The 25,890-nt window shown below is 44.1% G+C and overlaps 1 protein-coding gene across 1 annotated transcript in view; it reads right to left on the reverse strand.

Moving 5' to 3' along the window:
• Window positions 1–22,637, reverse strand: part of LOC126485129 (urocanate hydratase-like) — a 390,077-nt gene extending 367,440 nt beyond the window's left edge. Inside the window, exons 1-2 of the mRNA XM_050108773.1 lie at window positions 22,462–22,637; window positions 11,736–11,866 (exon numbers count right to left, since the gene is read on the reverse strand). Of these exons, the coding sequence (XP_049964730.1) occupies window positions 11,736–11,866; window positions 22,462–22,608 (278 nt within the window). The 5' untranslated portion in view covers window positions 22,609–22,637. The remainder of the gene's footprint in view (window positions 1–11,735; window positions 11,867–22,461) is intronic.
• Window positions 22,638–25,890: the final 3,253 nt, after the last annotated feature.

The following is a 25,890-nucleotide window of genomic DNA, read 5'->3' on the forward strand; positions in this document are numbered from 1 at the left end:
TGAAACCATGAAGTAAACGACGAAAGTACACTACTGGCCATTAAAATTGCTACACCACGAAGATGACGTGCTGCAGACGCGGAATTTAACTGACAGGAAGAAGATGCTGTGATATGCAAATGATTAGCTTTTCAGAGCGTTCACACAAGGTTGGCGCCGGTAGCGACACCTACAACATGCTGACATGAGGAAAGTTTCCAAGCGATTTCTCATACACAAACAGCACTTGTCCGGCGTTGCCTGGTAGAAGGTTGTTGTGATGCCTCGTTTAAGGAGGAGAAATGCGTACCATCACGTTTCCAACTTTGATAAAGGTCGGATTGTAGCATATCGCGATTGCGGTTTATCGTATCGCGACATTGCTGCTCGCGTTGGTCGAGATCCAATGACTGTTAGCAGAATATGGAATCGGCGGGTTCAGGAGGGTAATACGGAACGCCGTGCTGGATCCTAACGGCCTCGTATCACTAACAGTCGAGATGACAGGCATCTTATCCGCATGGCTGTAATGGATCGGCCGGCCGGAGTGGCCGAGCGGTTAAAGGCGCTACAGTCTGGAACCGCCCGACCACTACGGCCGCAGGTTCGATTCCTGCCTCGGGCATGGATGTGTGTGATGTCCTTAGGTTAGTTAGGTTTAAGTAGTTCTAAGTTCTAGGGGACTTATGACCACAGCAGTTGAGTCCCATAGTGCTCAGAGCCATTTTTTTGTAATGGATCGTGCAGCCACGTCTCGAATCCCTGAGTCAACAGATGGGGACGTTTGCAAGACAACAACCACCTCCACGAACAGTTCGACGACGTTTGCAGTAACATGGACTATCAGCTCGGAGACCATGGCTGCGGTTACCCTTGACGCCGCATCACAGACAGGAGCGCCTGTGATGGTGTACTCAACGACGAACCTGGGTGCACGAATGGCAAAATGTCATTTTTTCGGATGAATCCAGGTTCAGTTTACAGCATCATGATGGTAGCATCTGTGTTTGCCGACAGCGCGGTGAACGCACATTGGAAGCATGTATTCGTCATCGCCATACTGGTGTACCACCCGGCGTGATGGTATGGGTTGCCATTGGTTATGCGTCTCGGTCACCTCTTGTTCGCATTGACGGTACTTTGAACAGTGGACGTTACATTTCAGATGTGTTACGACCCGTGACTCTACCCTTCATTCGATCCCTGTGAAACCCCACATTTCACCAGGATAATGCACAACCGCATGTTACAGGTCCTGTACTGGCCTCTCTGGATACAGAAAATGTTCGACTGCTGCTTTGGCCAACACGTTCTCCAGATCTCTCACCAATTGAAAACGTCTGGTCAATGGTGGCCGAGCAACTGGCTCGTCACAATACGCTAGTCACTACTCTTGATGAACTGTGGTATCATGTTGAAGCTGCATGGGCAGCTGTATCTGTACACGCCATCCAAGCTCTGTTTGATTCAATGCCCAGGCGCATCAAGGCCGTTATTACTGCCAGAGGTGGTTGTTCTGGGTACTGATTTCTCAGGATCTATGCACCCAAATTGCGTGAAAATGTAATCACATGTCAGTTCTAGTATAATATATTTGTCCAATGAATACCCGTTGTCATCTGCATTTCTTCTTGGTGTAGCAATTTTAATGGCCACTAGTGTATAAAAGTCGGAGGCTTGCATACTCTGTATAGCGGGACAGATGGCGTTCTGAGGTAAATATGCCCACAGAGTACAATACTAGTGCAGGCAAATTCATTTCGATGAACGTCGTTCAGCGTACAATGTTGAATGTGGTATTCCGCATCAGACGACACTCGCGTTTTTTATGATAACCCAAATACTTCGTCTGTCCCGTTTGCTGTGGGCACGGGATCATTGGACCTCGGACCTTATATCGATGGCTAGGTGTCACCTTGCCGGATGAACCATTTCTATTTAAGCAGGTCGATGGTCATGTCCGGAAACGCAGTCATCTGTGCACCCCCGCACGGGCGCAAGCCGGTTCGACAGGAATATGTTGGAGCGGACATAACTTGGGACTTCCATAAGAGCTGTGGAAGTAACTGAAGGCACCATGAGAGCTGTAGACGACCTGAACGTTATAGCGGGTCACCTGCATCCCTTCTTGGCTGATATCTTCCCCGACGGCGATGACGTCTTCCAACAGGATAACTGTCCGTGTCACAAGGCCAGAATTGTGCTGTATCCGTGTGAGTAGTATGATAATGATCTCAGGCTGATGTGTTGGCCACCAGATTGCCCTGATCTGAATGCGATGGAGAACATCTCGGACGTAGCTGGAGCTAATCCGCGTCTAGAAACCACCAGTTCGTAATTTATGGGAACTGACTGATGTGGGCATTAGAAATCTGGGGCCACATATCTCCAGAAACCTACCCATATCACATGGAATCGCTGCTGTATTGCCTTCCAAAAGTGGACCAATACGATACTATTTTAGCTTATCAAGGTATACTGCAAAGACAAAATGCTTACCAGAAAGATGTAAGGAAACCTCTCTGATTACGTGGCTGAATCTTGCGGCATTTCTATTATATGACGATACGTTACTGCAGAATATTCGAGGAAAAAGGGTATAGGAAAGAAATAACTCGATGGTGTTATACTGTGACGGCGACAATTACCTAATTTGCCAGTGGGAGCAGCGACGTAAGCGAAGTTTTTTGGGGAATTCGATGAAATACACAGCGCAGACTGTTAGACGGTCGTGAGCAAAAGTTATGAAAGAATTACTGACAGTGATTGAACAGAATATACACTCTAAGACAAAGGAAAACAACGCACCATGAATAAATTTTCGAGTCGGGCGGACGGTAGATGTGATGTACATGTAAAGAGAAATAAATGATTATAATTTCAGAAAACTTCGATGATTTATTCAAGAGAAAGATATTCACAAATCGAGCAAGTCAACAAAGCGTTTGTGCACCTATGGCACTTATACAAGCAGTTAGTCGTCTTATCATTGATTCATAAAAAATGGTTCAAATGGCTCTGAGCACTATGGGACTTAACAGCTATGGTCATCAGTTCCCTGGAACTTAGAACTACTTAAACCTAACTAACCTAAGGACATCACACAACACCCAGTCATCACGAGGCAGAGAAAATCCCTGACCCCGCCTGGAATCGAACCCGGGAACCCGGGCACGGGAAGCGAGAACGCTACCGCACATATTGATTCATATACTTGCAGGATTTCCTCCTGAGGGATATCGCTCCAAATTCTGTCCAATTTATGAGTTAGATTGTCAAAATATCGTGATGATTAGAGAGCCCTTCCAGTTATGTTCCAAACATTCTCAATTGGATAGAGATTCGGCGGGTGTGCAGGTCATGGTAGGGTTTGGCAGGCATGAAGACAAGTAGCAAAAATTCTCGCCGTGTGCGGACGGGCATTATCTTGCGAAATGTAAAACGAGGATGGCTTGCCACGAAGAGCAACAAAATGGGGCGTAGAATGTCGTCTACATGCCGCTGTGCTGTAAGGGTGCCGGGTATGACAACCAAAGTGGTCCTGCTATGAAAAAAGAAAAAAAAATGGCATCCCAGACGATCACTCCTTATCATCGGACCGTATGGCGGGTGACACTGAGATTGGTATCCCAACGCTGAACGTGGCATCTCCAGACACGTACTCGGCCTGAAGTATCATTGACTGGAGTAGAATTTTGTTCACTGATGAGTCCCGCTTCGAACTGAGCCCTGATGACCAGCAGAGAAGTGGCTGGAGACGCCCCGGACTGTGGTGGGATACCAACCTGACTGTCGGCCGCCAAACTGCCTGACAACCAGGAGCGATAGTCTGGGATGCCACTTATTTTCCTCGCAGGACTCCTTTGGATGTCATCCGCGGCGCTCTTGCAGCACAGCGGTACGTCGACGATATTCTGGGCTACGTTTTGTTGCCCTTCATGGCAAGCCACCCTGGTCTTACATTTCAGCAAGATAATGCCCGCCCACACAAGGCGAGAGTTTCTAATGCTTTTCTTCGCGCTTGCCAAACCTTAACTTGTCCAGCAAGTTAGCCTGATCTCATCCCAACTGAGAATGTCCGGAGGTTATGGGCTGAGCCTTCCAAGTACCTCGGGATTTTAGCAATTTAACGCGCCTATTGGACAGAAATTGGCACGATATCCCTCAGAGGACATCCTACAACCTTGTCAATCAGTTTCAAGCCGAATAACCGCTTGTAACAAGGGCTACATGTGCAACAATGCGTTATTGACTTGTTCAATTTCTAAAGGTCTTTCTCTTGAATAAATCATCCATTTTTACTGAAACTGTAATCATTTGTCTGTACATGTTAACCCTTTCGGTCACGGCGTCCTCATATAAGGACATACTAAATAAGTGCTTAGTATATTAAATTTTACTATTTGTGATTGTTGTCCTCATATTGTCACAGGCAGAGAGTTTATTTGAGAACATTGTCGATCTGTGGTACCACAAAACAAAACTGAATGTGCACAGTCACATGAACGTTTCCCAGAAGCCTTTGTACCTCCCATCAGCCGGTTAATATATTCTGAGTTAGGTAAAAACAATTATTTGTGCCTAGAAAGGTGCATTCTTGAAGGTATGTCTTTCAGAAAGAAAGGTAGGTGACATACACTCCTGGAAATGGAAAAAAGAACACATTGACACCGGTTCGTCAGACCCACCATACTTGCTCCGGACACTGCGAGAGGGCTGTACAAGCAATGATCACACGCACGGCACAGCGGACACACCAGGAACCGCGGTGTTGGCCGTCGAATGGCGCTAGCTGCGCAGCATTTGTGCACCGCCGCCGTCAGTGTCAGCCAGTTTGCCGTGGCATACGGAGCTCCATCGCAGTCTTTAACACTGGTAGCATGCCGCGACAGCGTGGACGTGAACCGTATGTGCAGTTGACGGACTTTGAGCGAGGGCGTACAGTGGGCATGCGGGAGGCCGGGTGGACGTACCGCCGAATTGCTCAACACGTGGGGCGTGAGGTCTCCACAGTACATCGATGTTGTCGCCAGTGGTCGGCGGAAGGTGCACGTGCCCGTCGACCTGGGACCGGACCGCAGCGACGCACGGATGCACGCCAAGACCGTAGGATCCAACGCAGTGCCGTAGGGGACCGCACCGCCACTTCCCAGCAAATTAGGGACACTGTTGCTCCTGGGGTATCGGCGAGGACCATTCGCAACCGTCTCCATGAAGCTGGGCTACGGTCCCGCACACCGTTAGTCCGTCTTCCGCTCACGCTCCAACATCGTGCAGCCCGCCTCCAGTGGTGTCGCGACAGGCGTGAATGGAGGGACGAATGGAGACGTGTCGTCTTCAGCGATGAGAGTCGCTTCTGCCTTGGTGGCAATGATGGTCGTATGCGTGTTTGGCGCCGTGCAGGTGAGCGCCACAATCAGGACTGCATACGACCGAGGCACACAGGGCCAACACCCGGCATCATGGTGTGAGGAGCGATCTCCTACACTGGCCGTACACCACTGGTGATCGTCGAGGGGACACTGAATAGTGCACGGTACATCCCAACCGTCATCGAACCCATCGTTCTACCATTCCTAGACCGGCAAGGGAACTTGCTGTTCCAACAGGACAATGCACGCCCGCATGTATCCCGTGCCACCCAACGTGCGCTAGAAGGTGTAAGTCAACTACCCTGGCCAGCAAGATCTAGGGATCTGTCCCCCATTGAGCATGTTTGGGACTGGATGAAGCGTCGTCTCACGCGGTCTGCACGTCCAGCACGAACGCTGGTCCAACTGAGGTGCCAGGTGGAAATGGCATGGCAAGCCGTTCCACAGGACTACATCCGGCATCTCTACGATCGTCTCCATGGGAGAATAGCAGCCTGCATTGCTGCGAAAGGTGGATATACACTGTACTAGTGCCGACATTGTGCATGCTCTGTTGCCTGTGTCTATGTGCCTGTGGTTCTGTCAGTGTGATCATGTGATGTATCTGACCCCAGGAATGTGTCAATAAAGTTTCCCCTTCCTGGGACAATGAATTCACGGTGTTCTTATTTCAATTTCCAGGAGTGTATTTATAACTTTATACATGAGGACAGAGTGATTGAAAGGTTATAATAGCATAAAAACTTAGGACATTATTTCACTGTCTTTTTAGTCATCTTACGGTGATTTCACAATGCCCCGAGTCCAAGATAGACGAAGGCCACTTACAGAAGAAGAAGTTATACAGCTCGTTAATTCATCTGAAATTGACGATCTATCTGAAGATCCTAGCTATAATTTTGAACAAGAGGACAATGATGGAGGTAATGTTAGACGTTTTATATCATACGGCATATTGTAAGCTGAGTAGCCTAGACGCAAAGCCCGCTAACTGCACGATAAGTGACACTGAGATAATCACGAAACACTCGTACCATCCAAACGACAATGCATTGGCAGCGAGAATGTTTCTGTTGCTTACGAATTTGTTACAGTGCAGCTAAACTAAAGCTGAATAAGAAAAATATCCATTCTAATCGTAGCAGACTGAAAGGTAGCTTTCAATGTCCAGATTGGTAAGTCTGATGTCCGTTCACGTGCTTTGCATCCGGACATGGCAGGGCGATAGCCACACCTATTGGACATTTTGCGGGCTTTGCACCCAAAAACAACACGCAGTTGGCTGCTTTTGAAACTGAACACGACTTTCGACGGTTTATAGCCAGTTTTGTAACCTGAAACATATTCCATCATGTAGGCGCTGAAAACATTTATACGGCCGTGTGCCCACCTCAAGATCGACATAAAATGAATTTAGCGGCTTTTTCATCTGGGCTACTCAGATGTACGTTTTTTATTAGTATTTCTTTTTGTAATAGCCTTTTTATGTTCTGGAGATCCCCTTAACATCGTAGCGCAAAACAATGATGACGATGAACAAGTCCATCCTGAAGTAGATATTGTGCCTGAAACTGATGTGATAGTCGTTGCTGATCTAGGGTGGCATCATAATTTTGGAGAATGAATACATAAAAAAGATACTCGGTATAGGAAAAGAGGACTCACGTATAGAGTTCCTTTTACCAAAAGATTCAAATATTACTCTGAGCCACTGGATAAACTTGAGAGTCCCTTGTTCTTGTGCAGAAATGTGTCGAATGCACCAATATTTATGCACTTTACGGAAGTGTAGGAAATTTTGCTCCAACAACAGAAAAAGAAATACTTTCACTTATAGGAATTCACATTCTGATGGGAAATTTGAAATACCCCAGGATAAGATGTTACTGGGAGCCACAGTTACGTATTTCCCAAATGGCAGACACTGGGTCAGTTATCCAGTTCCTCAAATTGAGACAGAACTTCCACTGTGTTGACGTAACAAGTGATCTATTTTGGAAAATTAGACCAATATACAATTCCATAAGAGAATTTACCAATAGAAGAACATCTTAGTGTCGATGAGCAAATGGTGCCTTTTAAGGAATCACTGAATGTAAAAGGACCAAGAGTGGCAAGATATTTATAGTGCTGATACAGTAGACGATAAATATAATGCTTTCCTCAAGACTTTTCTTTTGCTCTTTGAAAGTTGCTTTCCGTTAGAACGTTCAAAACAGGGTACTAGCACAAACAGGCAGCCTGAGTGGCTGACTAGAGGGATAAGGATATACTGTAGAACAAAGTGGCAATTATATCAAAACGTTAGAAACAGTCAAAATCTAAATGCAGCAGCCCATTGCAAACAGTATTGTAAGGTGCTTGAAAAAGTTATTAGGAAGGCAAAAAGTATGTGGTATGCAGATAGAATAGCTAAGTCTCAGGATAAAATTAAAACCATACGGTCAGTCGTAAAGGAAGTGGCTGGTCTGCAGAGACAGGTCGAGGATATAGAATCAGTGCGTAGTGGGAATGTCAGTGTTACCGATAAGTCGCGTATATGTACAGTATTTAATAATCACTTTCTGAATATAGCAAGTGAACTAAATAGAAACCTAGTCCCAACAGGGAATCATATAGCGCTCGTAGAAAAAAGTGTTCCGAGACTGTTACCTGAAATGCTCCTCCATGATACTGACAAGATGGAGATTGAGTTAATAATTAAATCACTAAAGACCAAGAACTCTCATGTATATGACGGGGTATCTAGCAGAATACTGAAGTATTGTTCTATGTATGTTAGCCCAGTACTTAGCCATATCTGTAACTTTTCCTTTAGGAGTTGTCGGTTTCCTGACCGATTAAAGTACTCGGTAGTGAAGTGACTTTATAAAAAGGGTGACAGGGATAATGTTGACAATTATAGACCTATTTCTATGCCATCGGTGTTTGCTAAAGTTATCGAGAAGGTTGTATATACAAGGCTACTGGAGCATTTAAATTCACGTAATTTGCTGACAAATGTACAGTCTGGTATTAGAAATGGTTAAACAACTGAAAATGCTATATTCTCTTTTCTCGGTGAGGTTTTGGACGGATTAAATAAAAGGTTGCGAACGCTAGGTGTTTTCTTTGATTTAACGAAGGCTTTTGACTATGTTGACCACAAAATAATACTGCAGAAGTTGGACCATTATGGAGTAAGGGGAGTAGCTTACAATTCGTTCGCCTCTTACTTTAAGAACAGAAAGCAGAAGGTAATTCTCCGCAATATTGAGAGTGGTAGTGATGTTCAGTCCCAATGGGGCACTGCTAAGTGGGGCGTTCCCCAAGGGTCGGTGCTGGGGCCGCTGCTGTTTCTTATTTATATAAATGATATGCCTCCTAATCTTACAGGTGATTCAAAAATATTTCTGTTTGCTGATGGCACCAGCTTAGTAGTGAAGGATCTTGTGTGTAATATTGAAACATTATTAAATAATGTAGCCCATGAGATAAGTCTGTGGCTTGTGGAAAATAATTTGATGCTAAATCACAGTAAGACTCAGTTTTTACAGTTTCTAACTCAAAATTCAACAAGAACCGATATTTTGATCAGACAGAATGGGAATATTATAAGCGAGACGGAACAGTGCAAGTTCTTTGGCGTTCGGATAGATAGTAAGCTGTTGTGGAAAGCGCATGTTCAGGATCTTGTTCAGAAACTAAATGCTGCTTTATTTACCATTGGAATAGTATCTGAAATAAGCGACAGTTCAACACGAAAAGTAGTCTACTTCGCATATTTTCATACGCTTATGTCATATGGTATTATTTTTTGGGGTAATTCTTCTGATTCAAAAAGGATATTTTTGGCTCAAAAACGGGCTGTTCGAGCTATATGTGGTGTAAGTTCGAGAACCTCTTGTCGACCCCTATTCAATAGTCTGGGAATTCTGTCATTGCCCTCACAATATATATTTTCTTTAATGTCGTTTGTTATCAGCAATATTAGCTTATTCCCAAGAGTTAGCAGCTTTCACTCAGTTAATACTAAGCAGAAATCAAATCTGCATGTGGAATGAACTTCCTTGACTCTTGTGCAGAAAGGAGTGCACTATTCCGCTGCATCCATTTTCAATAAGCTACCACAAGAACTCAAAAATCTTAGCAGTAGCCCAAACGCTTTTAAGTCTAAACTGAAGAGTTTCCTCATTGCTCACTCCTTCTATTCTGTTGAGGAGCTCCTGGAAGAGCTGAAAAATTAAGCAAATTCCAGTGTTACATTGTTGATTTTCTTCATTTAAACTTACGAATTGTCGCCTGAATACGTTTCTTATATTTCATTTTATCTGTTTCTATTATCGTGTTATAATTTCATGTATTGACTCGTTCCATGACCATGGAGACTTCTCCTTAATTTGGTCCCACGGAACAATAAATAAATAAATAAAACAGTATGTGAAGCGCAAACTGAAACCATGGGGAATAAAAATATTTGCACACTTGTGAACAAGCGGTCAAATGTAAGTTCTGATCGGCCAAGCAATGGAAACCACTGTGAAAATCTAATAAAACTTTGCACATATGCGTTCGACAGTGTCTCTAGTACACCACTTCGCTCTTTTCAATTCTGAGCGCATGGTGAGCACATAAAGATGCGTAGAAAATAGTGTTCTGGTGAGAGATTTCCCCTGATATTATACAGCCCGCATTACGGAATTGTCATACGGTTCCTGCTTTGTGGCAATTCTCGGTCACAATCTGCAGAAGCAATGAAAATGTTCCTGCAGCGTTTTCCATGGGAAGTGTTTGATCATCCGTTCTGCAGCCCGTAATTGGCTCCCTCTGTGTTTCATCTCTGCTCACTTTAAGTACTGGCTATGAAGACAGCATTTTCGCACAGACAACGAACTTTCTATGACGAGGGTAGTGGAAAGTTGGTACAACGCTACTACAAATGTCTAAGTCAGAGTGGTGAATATGCAGAGCAGTGGCTGGAAGCTGCAGCTAACTGTTGCAGGTAAAATATTTCTGATTTTCAAAGTGGTTTCCATTTCGTGATCATTCAGAACTTACTTTCTGAATAGCCCTAGTATATCAAGGCTCGACGGCAGAACTTATCCAGCAGTGTTAAAAGTTTTTGGTCTTGGTGCATCAGTAGTTGTGAAATCAGTAGAAGGAATCAATGAAACAAATGTGCTTTTCATTTTCGACAACGATTTCTCAAATTATAGCCTCCTGTAGTACTTTAGAAATAAGAATATTTACACAATATGTACAGCGAGCCAAAATCGCTTCAAGAAATCACCATTTTCGAGTGACAAAGACATGAAGAAATGTGGTGGAGGCTCTGTTGAGGAACTGATAAATGAAGATGGAGTAGTTATAGTAACAAAACGGTATGAGAATTAGCCAGTGGTGTGAGAATTGGAACAAAGATGTGTGTAAAATAAGGAATAAAACCGAAAATAAATATGTTGAAATCGACCCGCCAGAAGTTATTCAAGTTTACAATCAACATATGGGATCGGTCGACAAGATTGATTTTCTGATCACAATTTATCGCACATTCATCAGATCGCGAAAATGGACACTTTGCATGTTGGCTCAAGCAAGTGATATTGCATGTGTAAAGGCATGGATTGAGTACAACGTAAACGCATCGGAATTAGGTGTTCCTAAAAATAAGACCCTTGATTAGCTTCACTTTACGACAAGTATGGCCAAAGTACTGACAAAAATAGATAAGCCAGCTGCCAGGAAAAGGGGTTGTCCCACTAGTGAGAATCCAGTGCCATCTCCAAGTACTTCGAAACGAGAAAATGCGGAAGTTCGTCCAGAAGCTGATGTTCGTTTGGACAACGTTCAGCATCTTCCAGTGGTCAGTGACAAGAAAAACCATCTGACAGGTGCAAGGAACCTGGTTGCAAAGGCAAAACCAAATTTTACTGTGTAAAATGTAACATTCACTTATGTCTGGTTAGAAAAATTGTTTCTTTGATTATCATTTTTTGCAAGTATAAAACCATAGTTCATGTATATAATCATTAAGTAAGCATTGTGTAATTTATATTTTTGGTAAAATAAAATCAAATAAAATATTTTGACTTTTCGACTTATGCTGCACCCACTTTAACACAGTGTCCTCATTTGGGGACGTGTTGTAACACCCCCCCCCCCCCACCCGCCCCCCTTATTTAATTCGAAGAACGGGATAGTAAGGCCACGGTTCCTTTTTTTTTCAGGAAAAAAGCAATTCGTTACTGAAAGGGTTAAGCACGTTTATCGATTTCCTTCCCATCCGTTAATCCCTTCGTGGTGTGTCTTGCTTTTTTGTCTCGGAGTATGCTATTGATTACATGTCTCAATAACAGAAATTACACCATTATGTAGTGTGAACCGAGTCTGGGTCAGCTTACTTACCTGACAGGGAACTTGGGCATTAGGCGGTACATGTAGATGTGTCCGTACTCGTCCAGCTCCTGGGCGAACTCTGGGGCCAGCCTGGAGTGGTACTCCAGCGGGAAGTAGCGCAGCGCGTTCTTCACCGCCAGCTGCAACAGACGGCCATGCGATGGCTCTCAGAGCATTTTTTGGTTTAATGGGGCTGGCGGCATAGTCACCATGGGCTTGCAATCGTCAGATGTCAGCCTCGTTATCACTACAGTCTACTGTCCTCTGTTAGTGCTATCGTACAAGCACGCAGTAGCTCTTCCTCGTGTAACTCAGTGTTAAAAAATAAATTATAGTTACAGTAGCTGTACTTGCTTAACCTACACAGTAACTACATATTCGCAGCCAGTGCTAGAAGGAATGGCACATAGTTATTTGTCAACTGGATGGACAGAGTGATAACTCCACCATGACTAAGAAGAAGAAGACGAGGAAGAAGGGAAGAAAGGAAGAAAAAGAAGGAAAAAAGGAGGTTGCAAAAATAGTCGGTCAAAACTAAGATCTTTGAAAGTGTCGAGCTTTCGCTCACATGATGGAACAAACCGCAGATACATCACAACACAAAACTCATGTTTCATAATGTTATTTGTCGTTGTAATGTCACAAAGCACAATTTTTGTAAAGTTATTAATAATAAATTTCAGTAGAAAAAGGTTCATAAGACTCTACGCTATAGATAATTTAAATAAATTTTACAATGAAATGAATACCCTTAGCTGCACACAGGCGTTGATATAAGTCAACGGGGACAGTTGAAAATGTGTGCCCTGACCGGGACTTGAACCCGGGATCTCCTGCTTACATGGCAGATGCTCTATCTATCTTTTTTATGATCTCATTTTGTTCGTTAATGTTCGTTACATTTGTCCGGGGCGGACGTCCCTTGACACATGTTCAAATTTATTGTTGACCCATTCACTAAGTTTTTTTTTTTTTTATTACAGAGGGCAGCTAACCCTCTGACCGAACACGCTGAGCTACCGTGCTGGCAGTCTATCTGAGCCACCGAGGACACAGAGGGTAGTGAGACTGCAGGGACTTATCTGTGGCACACCTCCCGTGAGACCCACATTCGCAACTTATTGTCCCGCACTATATTCATAGTGTCCCTGCCTGTTATGCTCATTACTCGAGATTTTACTGCCGATTCCCGTAAGAGTTCGGGCACTGTTTGTGCATCCGCACAGAAGAAGATGGTCAAATGGCTGTTGAGCCTTAACTGCATATATATGAAGATGGTATCTGTTCTTTCGGAGTTGGAAGTTGTCCATTACTGATGTAAATTTCAGGCTATTAAAAGTATCGGGTCCTTAATTTTCAGGGCTTGTTTTTGGATTTAATTCTTTGGGTATTAAGTGTCTCTCAGAAAGTTACATTATTTGTTTTTGTGGGCCATGGTTAGATGTGACCGCCCGTAATTTCACCTCTCGTGCCAATCTCTTCATTTCAGAGCTTACACTCAATGTTCTCAATAAATTGCTCAATATATTTGAATCCGTGTCTTCCCCCACAGCTTGTTCTCTCTCTATGACTCTCACTAGTACCACAGAAGTTATTCTTTGAGTTCTTGACACATGTAATATCACCCTGTTCATTCTTTTGAATATATTTTCGACGCACTCCTTCCATAGCCCAATATGCGGAGAAACTCGTAATGACTTATCAGTCCAGCTGATTTTCAACATCCTTCTCTAACATCGAATCTCAAACGCTTCGATTCTGTTTTGGTTTTCGACAGCTCCTAATTCTTTGCCATAGAATGTTGATCTCTAAACGTACGCTATCTGATCTAGCGTATCTGGATACCCACTAGATAACTTTAATACCTTTCCCCTTAATCACGGCTTTAACTCCGCTGGGGACAATTTTTGAGGTGGCTGAATGTCTGTGGAGGAATGGCAGCATATTCTTCATCAAGAACCGAAACCAGAGAAAGTAGTGATGTTAGATGCTGTCGTCTGAAGTGAAATTGACATTCTAAATCACCTCAGGGCGCACTGTACTACTGATACACTCGTCGTTGTCTCCGAACTTTTCCTCCACTGTGCGCAGTTCATTATGCCGTATAATGTGTTCATATACTTACGCATTTACCATTTCATAAGCGCAATAAGAAGACCAAAAGTCTAACCACGAAAAACACTCCCACACCGAACACCATCTCCGGTTTAACTGTTGGCTCTGCACATGATGCTATGTAACGTTCGCCAACATTTACCTAACCCAAACTCTTTTATCGGATAAGGATATGTTGAAGCGTAATTTATCACTACAAATCACTCGTTTCCTGTCATACACTATGCAGTGATGCCTCAGTTTACTTCACTCCAAGCATCACTTAGCAATGACTGTAGAAATGTGCGGCTTTTGAGAAGCTGCTCGGCCACTGACGCCAATTATTTTTAACTCCATGGGCAAAGTCATTGTGCTTGTTGGACTGAGGTGTTACTCTGGAACTTACGAATGATTTCGTCCGCTGACTTCATTCTATGTCTACAATTACACTCCGTAAATCTTGACGGTCCCTTTCAATCACTAAATGAGGTCACCCTGGTCTTGATTTACCTGTAGTTTTGTTTTGTGTTTCCGGTTCACTGTCGCAACACAACAGTCAACTTCAACAGATTTAGGGGGGTGAAATGTTCCTTAATCGTTTGTTACTCAGGTGACATACAATGATCAGTCGACGTTCGAAGTCACTCAGCTCTCCTTACTAAACCATTCTGTTGTTACTGCTTCCCTTTTGACAACACAAAACTCTCCATCTCCTTTTATACTGGCGGGTCCGCCTCTTATGACGTCCATCGATGAATAACTCATTACATAGTGATATCCGGATACTGATGGTCAGCTAAAAAAACAATCTCCATGGAATTAAGACCAATGTGTGATGATAGTGGACTTCATTTGACCAGGACCTTTTCGCTTGCGTTAGTTTAGTTTTGTGTCCTCCTTGCTTCGTCCGTCGTGTGTTATTTCGCCTCCGAGGTAGCAGAAGTCCTTCACTTGACCTGTTTCATGGTCAGTAAATTTGATGTAAAGTTTATTCATCACATAAAATGGTATTAAAAAAGTTACAAAAATGCTAAATTTAGTGCAGTTTTTATTAATTCCTGGAATTAGTAAATTCGAAGCGTATCATTTAAGTGTTGGACTCATAATTTTCGTTTCTGACTGCTGCTACACCAATTTACCAAAGACCATACGATGGTTGAACCGATTGCTAGATATCTGTGTTGACATCATGGGGGATTTCAGTCACTGCAAATATCGAGATGCTAATATGTATCTCAATTCATTTTCCAGTCTATATATTTAATTGCATATCCCTTATTTAATGAGTTGCATGATTCTGAGAAGTATTGGCTGTGCCAAAGCAGGCAGCAAGGGAGGCCACTCGCGTATTGGGGCAGTGCCTGGTGAGAAAGGGTGACTTCTAAAGGGTTGACCGCTTGGACCTCTCAGATTAGGGGACAATGACCTAACCGCAGAAAACAAGTAAACGTTGCTGGACACACTCTATTGCCTGCTATGGTGATAGCTGGTGTGTGTAGAACTAAAATTCTGTAGAACTGCAACCCCCCCCCCCCCCTATTACTTTGCAATTGGGAATTCCATACAAAAATCTCAGTATGGGGGACAATGTCGTGCGTTCGGACCAATGCTAAGCAGCCGGGATTAGCCGAGCGGTCTCAGGCGCTGCAGTCATGGACTGTACGGCTGGTCCCGGCGGAGGTTCGAGTCCTCCCTCGGGCATGGGTGTGTTGTTTGTCCTTAGGATAATTTAGGTTAAGTAGTGTGTAAGCTTAGGGACTGATGACCTTAGCAGTTAAGTCCCATAAGATTTCACACACATTTGAACATTTGAACCAATGCTAAATAAGTAAGTAAAGAGTCAGTACCTCTGGTCAAAGGACAGCCGGGTGGTGTGTATTTTCGCCGATCGGCCTTCCGAGAGAACTGAAGGATGCATGGCTGGTCGAAAGACAGTCATCTTGTTGCTTATGTAGGAAAGCTGTTCAGCAGTTACTCTTAGCATTTTTTTCTTCTCCTGCTTGAGGGGACACAGGGCGCCATCTAGGCACCACCTCATGTAGACAGCAAATTTATTTCTCTTACAACATGGGAAGGCAGCTTTTTGGGTGACTTGGAAAGATAACAGCTAGATGGAAGTTTGGAACTCCAGTTCTCAAAATTTCACGTTCGGGGAGGCAGTCATCCTGTACATTTAAAAAAATCTACTATATGGGTTCTTAAACCACAGCTTATTAAAATCTTATTCCTTAAACATTGGCGGAAAAATTCCCATTGGTGGGAGAGCACTTGCGTGTACCTTGTGCAGAGCAGAGAGGAAATGTAAAATTTTGGGGGAAACCTGGGTGGAGATGGGGAAGAAGACGGATTGGGTTCGGGAGACGCGGACGAAAACAGACTTGGCTTGCAGACGCTGCGGGAGCCACAGCCTGCTATCTCAAGAGTCAACTCATCACACCATCACTGACGAGTTGTTGTTACCAGCAGGTCGCAGAGCATGCAGGCCTTGTCACCTTGAATCGTCCATTCTAATGGGAATTATTATTAGGTGTTTTCGATTCGCATTTGTTATACATGGTTCGACAATGCGATTCAGTGTTTTGTCTCAGAGTTGAGGGCTCATCCATGACAGAAAGAGTTTAAGCATTCGTATGTAGAGTCTACCCCTTGTTTCCTTGTACGATCGTAGCAATCATTGCACACCCAGCCATGATTATGCATTTTTAGAGAATGACCTCTTCAGGTGATAGTCACTCACATCTTATTTATTTGATGCCGGCTTTGTCAAGGCAACCTGATACTCACAAGCAAGCTCTTGAGTGCGAAGTCGCAGGTTCAGTCTTTAGTAACGTTGATTTGAAAGTGTTGTGTTAACAATAGGACAGGAAACAATTTCAGCTGCTAATGACAGGGTGTTACAAAAAGGATCGGCAAAACTTTCCGGAAACATTCCTCACACACAAAGAAAGAAAATATGTTATGTGGACATGTGTCCGGAAACGCTTACTTTCCATGTTAGAGCTCATTTTATTACTTCTCTTCACATCACATTAGTCATGGAATGGAAACACACAGCAACAGAACGTACCAGCGTGACTTCAAACACTTTGTTACAGGAAATGTTCAAAATGTCTTCCGTTAGCGAGGATACATAGATCCACCCTCCGTCGCATGGAATCCCTGATGCGCTGATGCAGCCCTGGAGAATGGCGTATTGTATCACAGCCGTCCACAATACGAGCACGAAGAGTCTCTACAGTTGGTACCGGGGTTGCGTAGACAAGAGCTTTCAAATGCCCCAATAAATGAAATTCAAGAGGGTTGAGGTCAGGAGAGCGTGGAGGCCATGGAATTGGTCCGCCTCTACCAATCCATCGGTCACCGAATATGTTGTTGAGAAGCGTACGAACACTTCGACTGAAATGTGCAGGAGCTCCATCGCGCATGAACCACATGTTGTGTCGTACTTGTAAAGGCACATGTTCTAGCAGCACAGGTAGAGTATCCCGTATGAAATCATGATAACGTGCTCCATTGAGCGTAGATGGAAGAACATGGGGCCCAATCAAGACATCACCAACAATGCCTGCGCAAACGTTCACAGAAAATCTGTGTTGATGACGTGATTGCACAATTGAGCGCGGATTCTCGTCAGCCCACACATGTTGATTGTGAAAATTTACAATATGATCACGTTGGAATGAAGCCTCATCCATAAAGAGAAGATTTGCACTGAAATGAGGATTGACACATTGTTGGATGAACGAAGTGTACCCGCGGAGGCCAATCAGCTGCTGATAGTGCCTGCACACGCTATACATGGTACGGAAACAACTGGTTCTCCCGTATCACTCTCCATACAGTGACGTGGTCAACGTTACCTTGTACAGCAGCAGCTTCTCTGACGCTGACATTAGGGTTATCGTCAACTGCACGAAGAATTGCCTCGTCCATTGCAGGTGTCCTCGTCATTCTAGGTCTTTCCCAGTCGCGAGTCATAGGCTGGAATGTTCCGTGCTCCCTAAGACGCCGATCAATTGCTTCGAACGTCTTCCTGTCCGGACACCTTCGTTCTGGAAATCTGTCTCGATACAAACGTACCGTGCCACGGCTATTGCCCCGTGCTAATCCATACATCAAATGGGCATCTGCCAACTCCACATTTGTAAACATTGCACTGACTTCAAAACCACGTTCGTAATGAACACTAACCTGTTGATGCTACGTAATGATGTGCTTGATGCTAGTACTGTAGAGCAATGAGTTGCATGTCAACACAAGCACCGAAGTCAACATTACCATCCTTCAATTGGGCCAACTGGCGGTGAATCGAGGAAGTACAGTACATACTGAAGAAATTAAAATGAGCTCTAACATGGAAATTAAGCGTTTCCGGACACATTTCCACATAACATCTTTTCTTTATTTGTGTGTGAGGAATGTTTCCTGAAAGTTTGGCCGTACCTTTTTGTGACACCCTGTATACATCAGGAGGGCGACAGAAAAGTGTCCGGGAGGTGCAGAGATGAACCTTATTTGTGATATATGTATTACATCTCACAAAATTGACATAGAGGACATTTAGGAAACGTTCAAAACAAACCATAAACTTACACCACGAACATTGAATGAAAAATGTTACAACGAATGGGACAGTGATTGTTTCAGATCACGAGGAGAGAGACATTTTCGGCTACATCAGCACAAGCTGTAACAGCTACCGATGCAGTAAGGGTCACCGGTGTGGGCTGGGCTTTAACGGGTAAGGTAGGTCAAAGCATCAGGCTGAGTTCGTTGAAATTCGGTCTCCCAATCCACCAGCAAATAACAATGCAAGTAGTGTGTCACTGCGACGTAAGACAACTGACAGGAAAACGGAAATAGAGGAACCAGTGCATAAAATTTTCACGAGGTAATCACTGTGTTGATACGAGGAATTGAATTGGAAGCAGTTCTGGACAACGGTAGTCAGATTCCGTCATCTTGGATGTAGCGTACTGAGATGTACTGAGAACAATAGTTGGCCAATGCTAGGTTTAAAGAAGGCCAAGGTTAAAGGGATAACTGTCGGCAAAAGAATCGACATGAGCCAGCATATGCAGATGGAATTTACCTGCCAGGTTCATAAGTTGGGATGTAATTTCTTGGTGGTACCAAAGATCGTTTGCATAAATTTCTTGAGACATCATGAGGTTCTGGTTCTCGTACGTGGTGAGATAGTATTGCTAAAGACGCGCAAGTACACATCCATTTTGAAGAACAATTAATCGATGAGCAGATCCTGTAAAACTGTTTAAAATGGTGCTTAGAGTGTAACGGTAAGGCTAAAGAGCCTAAAGAGTCCAAGCGTTTCTCCAGCGGTCATATTCTGCACATTTTGACAAGAATCTTTTGGGGTACTCAATGACAATCCATCAATGTGGTTTGACTCTTAACGTGGATAACTTCCTGAAAGCCGGGACTGCGTAATTGTCCACCTACATTATGGAAATGTAATTATTATAAACCTGAAGATGCGTCTATTCTGACGTGAAAACGGTAGTTGCGAAAACAGCACCATCATAAAGCTACCTTCTGGAAACACATCATCATTCTTGACTTTTGAACTGTTATAATTTTTATAATAATTTAAAGGGTCACACAGTGTTGAGTGTTGTTACCGTTATTCACGAAATCCAACAACTCAATGCTTGCATAATGGAGACAACGCAATATTGATTTACTCAATTTGTGAAGCTGTTTCTCTTTAATAAATCATCCAATTTTTCTGATATTGTAGTTATTTGTTGGTCTCTACCTTTATATCACACCTACCCGTTTCCATCACATTCGGATAATTCTTTTTTTTTTGTCTTAGAGTGTATTTCTGTTTTTTCACCATTCTGCCGCATCTCTTAGCCTTACTGTCCCACTCTTTCCTCGTCTAGTTAACTGCTTCTCTAGATTTGATTACTTCTGTGCTGCCACCAGACGTTTCTGTTGTTGCTGTGGTATTCAGTCTGAAAACTGAATTGATGCAGCTCTCCAAGCTAATCTTTCATGGAGACCGCCACGGTCGCAGGTTCGAATCCTGCCTCGGGCATGGATGTGTGTGATGTCCTTAGGTTAGTCAGGTTTAACTAGTTCTAAGTTCTAGGGGACTAATGACCTCAGCAGTTGAATCCCATAGTGCTCAGAGCCATTTGAACCATTTTTTTAATCTTTCATGTACAAGCCTCTTCATCTCTGCGTAAGTACTACATTCCACATCCATTGAACCTGCTTACTCTAGACAGGCTTCGGTCTCCCTCAACAAATTTTACGCTCGTCAATTCACTCAGTTACCAAATTGATTGTTTCGAGATGTCTCAGTAGTGTCCTATCAGCTGATTCCTTCTCTAGGTGAAGCTGTGCCATAAATCTCTTTTCTTCCAATTTAGATCCAGTACCTCGTTATTAGCAATCAGAGCTGCTCAGGTAGCATACAGTATTGCTCTGTAGCGAAGTCTATTCTTTCCTTTCTAAGATGTTAATGTCAAGGTTTCACTTCTGTGCGAGGTTAGCATACAGATAAATACCTGTTGAGAACAGTTCATAACACTTCAATTAACGTTTGACGTTAGCAAATTTCGATTTTTTGACTGTTGTTAATCTGTGTTTTACGTAGTTGTACTCTCTGCTTCTACGTCAATTAGTTTGCTGCCCAAGTGGCATAACTCAACTACAATTCCTTTACCATCACCTGGTTTAAATCGATTACATTACTTTTGTTGATTTTTCTGTTATCATGTCCATTCTCCCATTCGAGAAGAACGTTACGTTATAATAAATCTAAAAAAAAGTTAACAAAACTGACCTTATTGAAACAGCATGTTTTGTTTCCGTAACTACTGTTATGACTGTTATTACGTACATCACACGTTCTGTGTACATAACAATATCAATTTTCTAAAGTTATTTGATCAGACGTAGGAGGGCGCTCGGTTGTTCTAATATTGCCGGTTGAAATAAGCGCACAAGTAAACAAAAATAAAGTGAGTTAAGGCTAACGAGGATAAATTCTGCACCTCAGGAAAGAGAATTCAACAATAATATGGACATGAGAAAAGAACTAAAATGGGCCAGTATTACAGAAATAGCAGAAGGAAGCCTTTCTAGACATGATACTACATTTGGAAGGGTTTCAATGCAGAACATAATAAGAACTTGGACACATGAAGTGAAAGGAAACCCTAGGAGAAGATGGAAAGGCACTCGAAAAAGGGAAGCAATAATAAAACTGAACAAATGAAGTTGTTACACGACGCCAGTTGATCAACATAAAGATTTAAAAAAACAAGTGATGTAAGTACCTAGATTCAATAGATTTATAATACCATATCAGTCGATACTAGACAGGGCTACATGTAGAAGGAAGATTTTTCTGTTCATCTGCGCCTATAAAAGGTCTGTAGTAATTTGATCAGAAGGAAAAGATATTAAAAAATTCGGAAGGAAAATCTAAATCAACCAGTAAACCTCCGATTCTTTAAAGAATCGAACTCTCAAGTATAAAACTGCTTAAAATGTCTGGTTACTTTACAAATGAGTTGATGTACATTTGAAGCATGCAAGCGAGAATAATTCTGGGAAAAGTTTGAAAATGCGGTTAAAGTTCTTTGGAAGTCGCTAAGCGTTATCATTACGAAACGCTGGGTGAATATAGTTTGGGTAATTTACGATCCCTTTCAGGCAAATGCTAGTTTTTGATGCATCTCGATGTTTATGACGTCATACCTCCAGTACTACATGTTGTACAATTTTGCAGTTACATTCAGTGATATATATATTACTGCGTGACATTTTAAGTGAAAACTAGTTGTTGACGCATCTAAATGTATATGACGCCATATCTTCTGAACTATGTGACATACAACAATGTAATTGGACAGGCACATTCAATGGTATGTGTGGATACTGTCTGAAAATTACGTTGCGAATAGAGGTGGCAATAAAGCGTGACGTTCTATTTTATTGCTATAAAATGATACGTCACGCTTGCTGCTGAAGTTCGACTACGTGAACAGCGATTTTTTCCTTTAACGAGGAAGTTTTGTAAAGGTTTGAAATTATGTGTAAAGTTTGTCGGAAATCGCTAAGTGCGCTCATTCTCAAGTACTGAGTGAATGAAGTCGGGGAATTTGTGAGCCTTCCGTTATGCTGCCTCTAGACAAAACACATAGTCTCAAAAAATGGTTCAAATGGCTCTGAGCACTATGGGACTTAACTTCTGAGGTCATCAGTCGCCTAGAACTTAGAACTAATTAAACCTAACTAACGTAAGGACAACACACACATCCATGCCCGAGGCAGGATTCGAACCTGCGACCGTAGCAGTCACGCGGTTCCGGACTGAAGCGCCTAGAACCGCTCGGCCACAGCGGCCGACTCACATAGTCTCTAACGGTAATACTTGTTTAAAATTGGTAAGCTTTTAACAGAAGATTATACCTCCTAATGAGTAGCATAAGGCAGCTTTTTAAATTGAATTCGGTCAACAATCACGCGAATTATGGGAAACGAAATTTTTGCTGCTTCTGTAACCCGCTAGATAAACGACCTGCAACTGGCACTCTTTTCTGTGATAGCGGTTTAGTAACAGATGCCCAGACGGAACTAGCTGACGCGAGAGCGTCATACTCACCCTCTTCTGGTCGGTGGTGAGGCGGTGCGTGCGCACGGGGGCGTGCGGCACGGCGGGGTCCCTGCCGAGCGGGGGCGGCGGGGGCGGCAGCGGGATGCCGGCGGCCAGCACGCGCAGGTCGGTCTCGCACTCGCTTTCCGGAGCCATGGCCAGCGTCGCACTGCCACCAGGCGCAGCGGGATCCACGCAGCAGACACAGCCGCCACTGGAACCTGTTCCCCGGCGACCGCCGCGGATAAATCCTCTTGTTTACAGCCGGCACCCCGCTCTCCGGTAAACACAGCCACGTGGCGCGGCCTTGGCGAAACTTCTAGGTGTTTACAGCTGTCAAACGAAACCTGGAGAAAGACTACGAATACTTATTTTATTATTCATTGCTGCTAAGAATCTGAACCGGCCGTCTCGTTACCTACAGCAGGTTGCATAACACATATCTTAATTGTACAAATCGTGCGGTTCTAAGCCCTTCAGTTTGGAACCGCGTGACCGCTACGGTCGCAGGTTCGAATCCTGCCTCGGGCATGGATGTGTGTGATGTCCTTAGGTTAGTTAGGTTTAAGTAGTTCTAAGTTCTAGGGGACTGATGATCTCAGTAGTTAAGTCGCATAGTGCTCAGAGCCATTTGAACCATTAATTGTACAAATACGAGTATTAAAGCATACATTCACACGGTATTCATCTTTAGGTTGAAGCTAACTCTAGTGTCCGTTGTTGCTTACAAATCAAATTGTTTTTTCTTCTTTTCTACACAGACTTGTTCCACTGCAGTTGCAACTTCACCAATGGGTTTCTTAATTTCTTTCTGTGTAATAACAGGAAAACTGCTCTTTACTAACTGCATATATGGGATTCTAGTTTTCAGAGAAGTATGCGCAGATACGAAAACAGAAAAAATTTGCTATACATATCTTGTCACATTCTGCCGTTTTTGTGATTTTCTGTATTTTATGGTGTAGCTGTTTTTTCTTCAGACTTTGTCGTCTGCAACCGTAGAGGATTTCATACGGAGAATTTACGACTCGGCACGATTAGCTGTTGTGGTTAACGCTGCACTCAGGTGACAGAAGTCATGGGATACCTCCTAATATTGTGTCGGATCTTCTTTGACCCGGCATATCGCTGAAACTCGACGTGGCACGGTATCAATAGTCTTTGAAAGTCCTCTGCAGAAATATTGAGTCATGCTGCCTCTACAGCCGTCCGTTTCTGAAAGTGTTGCCGGTGCAGAATTTTGTGCACGAACTGACTTCTCACTTATGTCCCATAATTGTTCGATGGCATTCACATTAGGCTCTTTGGATGGCTTGAAGTTTCCAGAATATTGTTCAAACCAATCACGAACAATTGTGGCCCGGTCACATGGCGCATTGTCATCCATAAAAATTCTATCCCTGTCTGGGAACATGATGTCTCCAAGTTATCGAACATAACCATTTGTAGCGAATGATCGATTCACCTGAACTAGAGGAATCAATCCATTCCATGTAAACGCAGCCCACACCATTATCGAGCCAACACCAACTTGCCCTGTGCCTTGTTGACGAATGAGGTACATAGCTTCATAGGGTCGCACCACACTCGAACCCTACCATCAGCTCTTACCAGCTGAAATTGGGACTCATTTGACCAGGCTATGGCTTTCCAGTTGTCTAGGGTCCAGCCCATACGGTCACAACACTTAACTTTGAGAAATACAGAAGCAAAGGGCGACCGTGCAATATAATCAGTATAACGATTCCGGTACAAGTGAAGTAATACAGTGGAAGCTTCTATCCAGGTCGCTGGTCTCGACGTTTCTGCAGAGCTCGGCCGCGGTCAGTCGACGCGGCACTCATGTCCTCTTCTTATAGAGGCCGCTGCCATCGTGTTGTCGTACGGGAGAGGGGTCGGTCAGCGTGCAATTGGTTGACGTCTTCTTCACAACCGTCGCTGCTCTCTCGTTTCGGATCGGCGTGCCGGCGCTTGACTTTACGCCGGAACATTCCTCCCACCCAAAGCGACGAACAGTCGTTGTATAAGGAGCACGAAAACAGGAGGGAACGCAGGATCGTGGACGCTGCGCTGGACTGAAATCTGTGGCTGCAGGGGACGTCAGGCGTCCGGTCGTAGCAAGCCATCTAGCCTTCGCTCTGGCGGAAACGTCCTTCGGAAAACGACCAGAAGGGTACGTGTCCATCTCCTGAGGCCCTTAGCAATATGTAGAAGGCGTCGGCTGCTGAGGCGTGGGCAGGTCCAGCTCCATAGGTAGGACGAGAGGAGGGAGAGGAGGCGAAGGCTCCGTCTCCATGGGCTCGTCACCATGGTGTCGTCATGACACCCTCTGGAGGCTGCTGTGGCCGTGATGTCCTCGGCATCCGTGAATATGGGGGAAGAGATTCAAAAGAATCACCGCACGCATTACAATGGCGAATTTGATTGTGATGTCGGCGCTGCAATCCGTCGGAGCCTGAAATGAGATACATGCATGCACCAAGTCGACAAAGAATCCCGCCTCGCGTCCGCCGTAGGCGGCCGCTAAAAGCTCTGTATGACACAATATTATGCGGCGCGAAGCGATACTTGCGGCCTTCCTTCGGCGCCGGATACTGACGAGGGTGGAGCAGGTGGAGCGGCGGCTGTGAAGCAATTTCGCCTGCAATGGTCCATCTCGTGGCTGCTAGCGATATGACGCGAGAAACAGTTGCAACGTGTGATCCCTGCTGCTTGAAGGCAGTGTCAAAACGTTCTGCTTCGCCGTTTGACTGTGGGTGGAAAGGTGCACCAGTTACGTGCTGTATACTACTGCGTTCGCAAAATGTTTCAAATTTATTTGACGTGAACTGAAGGCCGTCGTCCAACACTATGACCACAGGAAAACCTTCGAGGCAAAAAATAGAGGACAACACCTGAAATGTGTTACGTGACGTTGTCCAGTTCACTGGCAAAGAAAACGAAAACTTGCTATAAGAATCTACCACAGTCAACCAACGAGTGTTCCAAAAGGGTGCCCGCAAAGTCCACGTGCACACGTTGACATGGTGACTGCGACTTAGGCCAAACAGAGAATTTTTGTGGCGGAGCGGTCTGATTTTCCGCACATGCGAGACACTGTGAAGTCATCTGTTGTATTTGGGTGTCCATGCCCTGCCAAGTACAGTGTCGACAAGCTAACTGTTTCATACGAACAATCCCGCAGTGTTCTTGGTGAAGTAACTGCAACACTTCTTTGTGCATAACTTTGGGGATCAACATTATGACACGAGACTGTCCACTGTCATTTTTAACAAGAATCACACCTTTCTGTATAGCGAGGCTATGCCGACGTGCAAAGTATCGGCGCACTACTGAGTTCGCCGGCCGTTGTGGCCGAGTGCTTCTAGACGCTTCAGTCCGGAACCACGCGACCGCTATGGTCGCAGGTTCGAATCCCTCCTCGGGCATGGATGTGTG

The sequence above is a fragment of the Schistocerca serialis genome, chromosome 6, assembly GCF_023864345.2.
Source record: "Schistocerca serialis cubense isolate TAMUIC-IGC-003099 chromosome 6, iqSchSeri2.2, whole genome shotgun sequence".
Lineage (NCBI taxonomy): Eukaryota > Metazoa > Arthropoda > Insecta > Orthoptera > Acrididae > Schistocerca > Schistocerca serialis.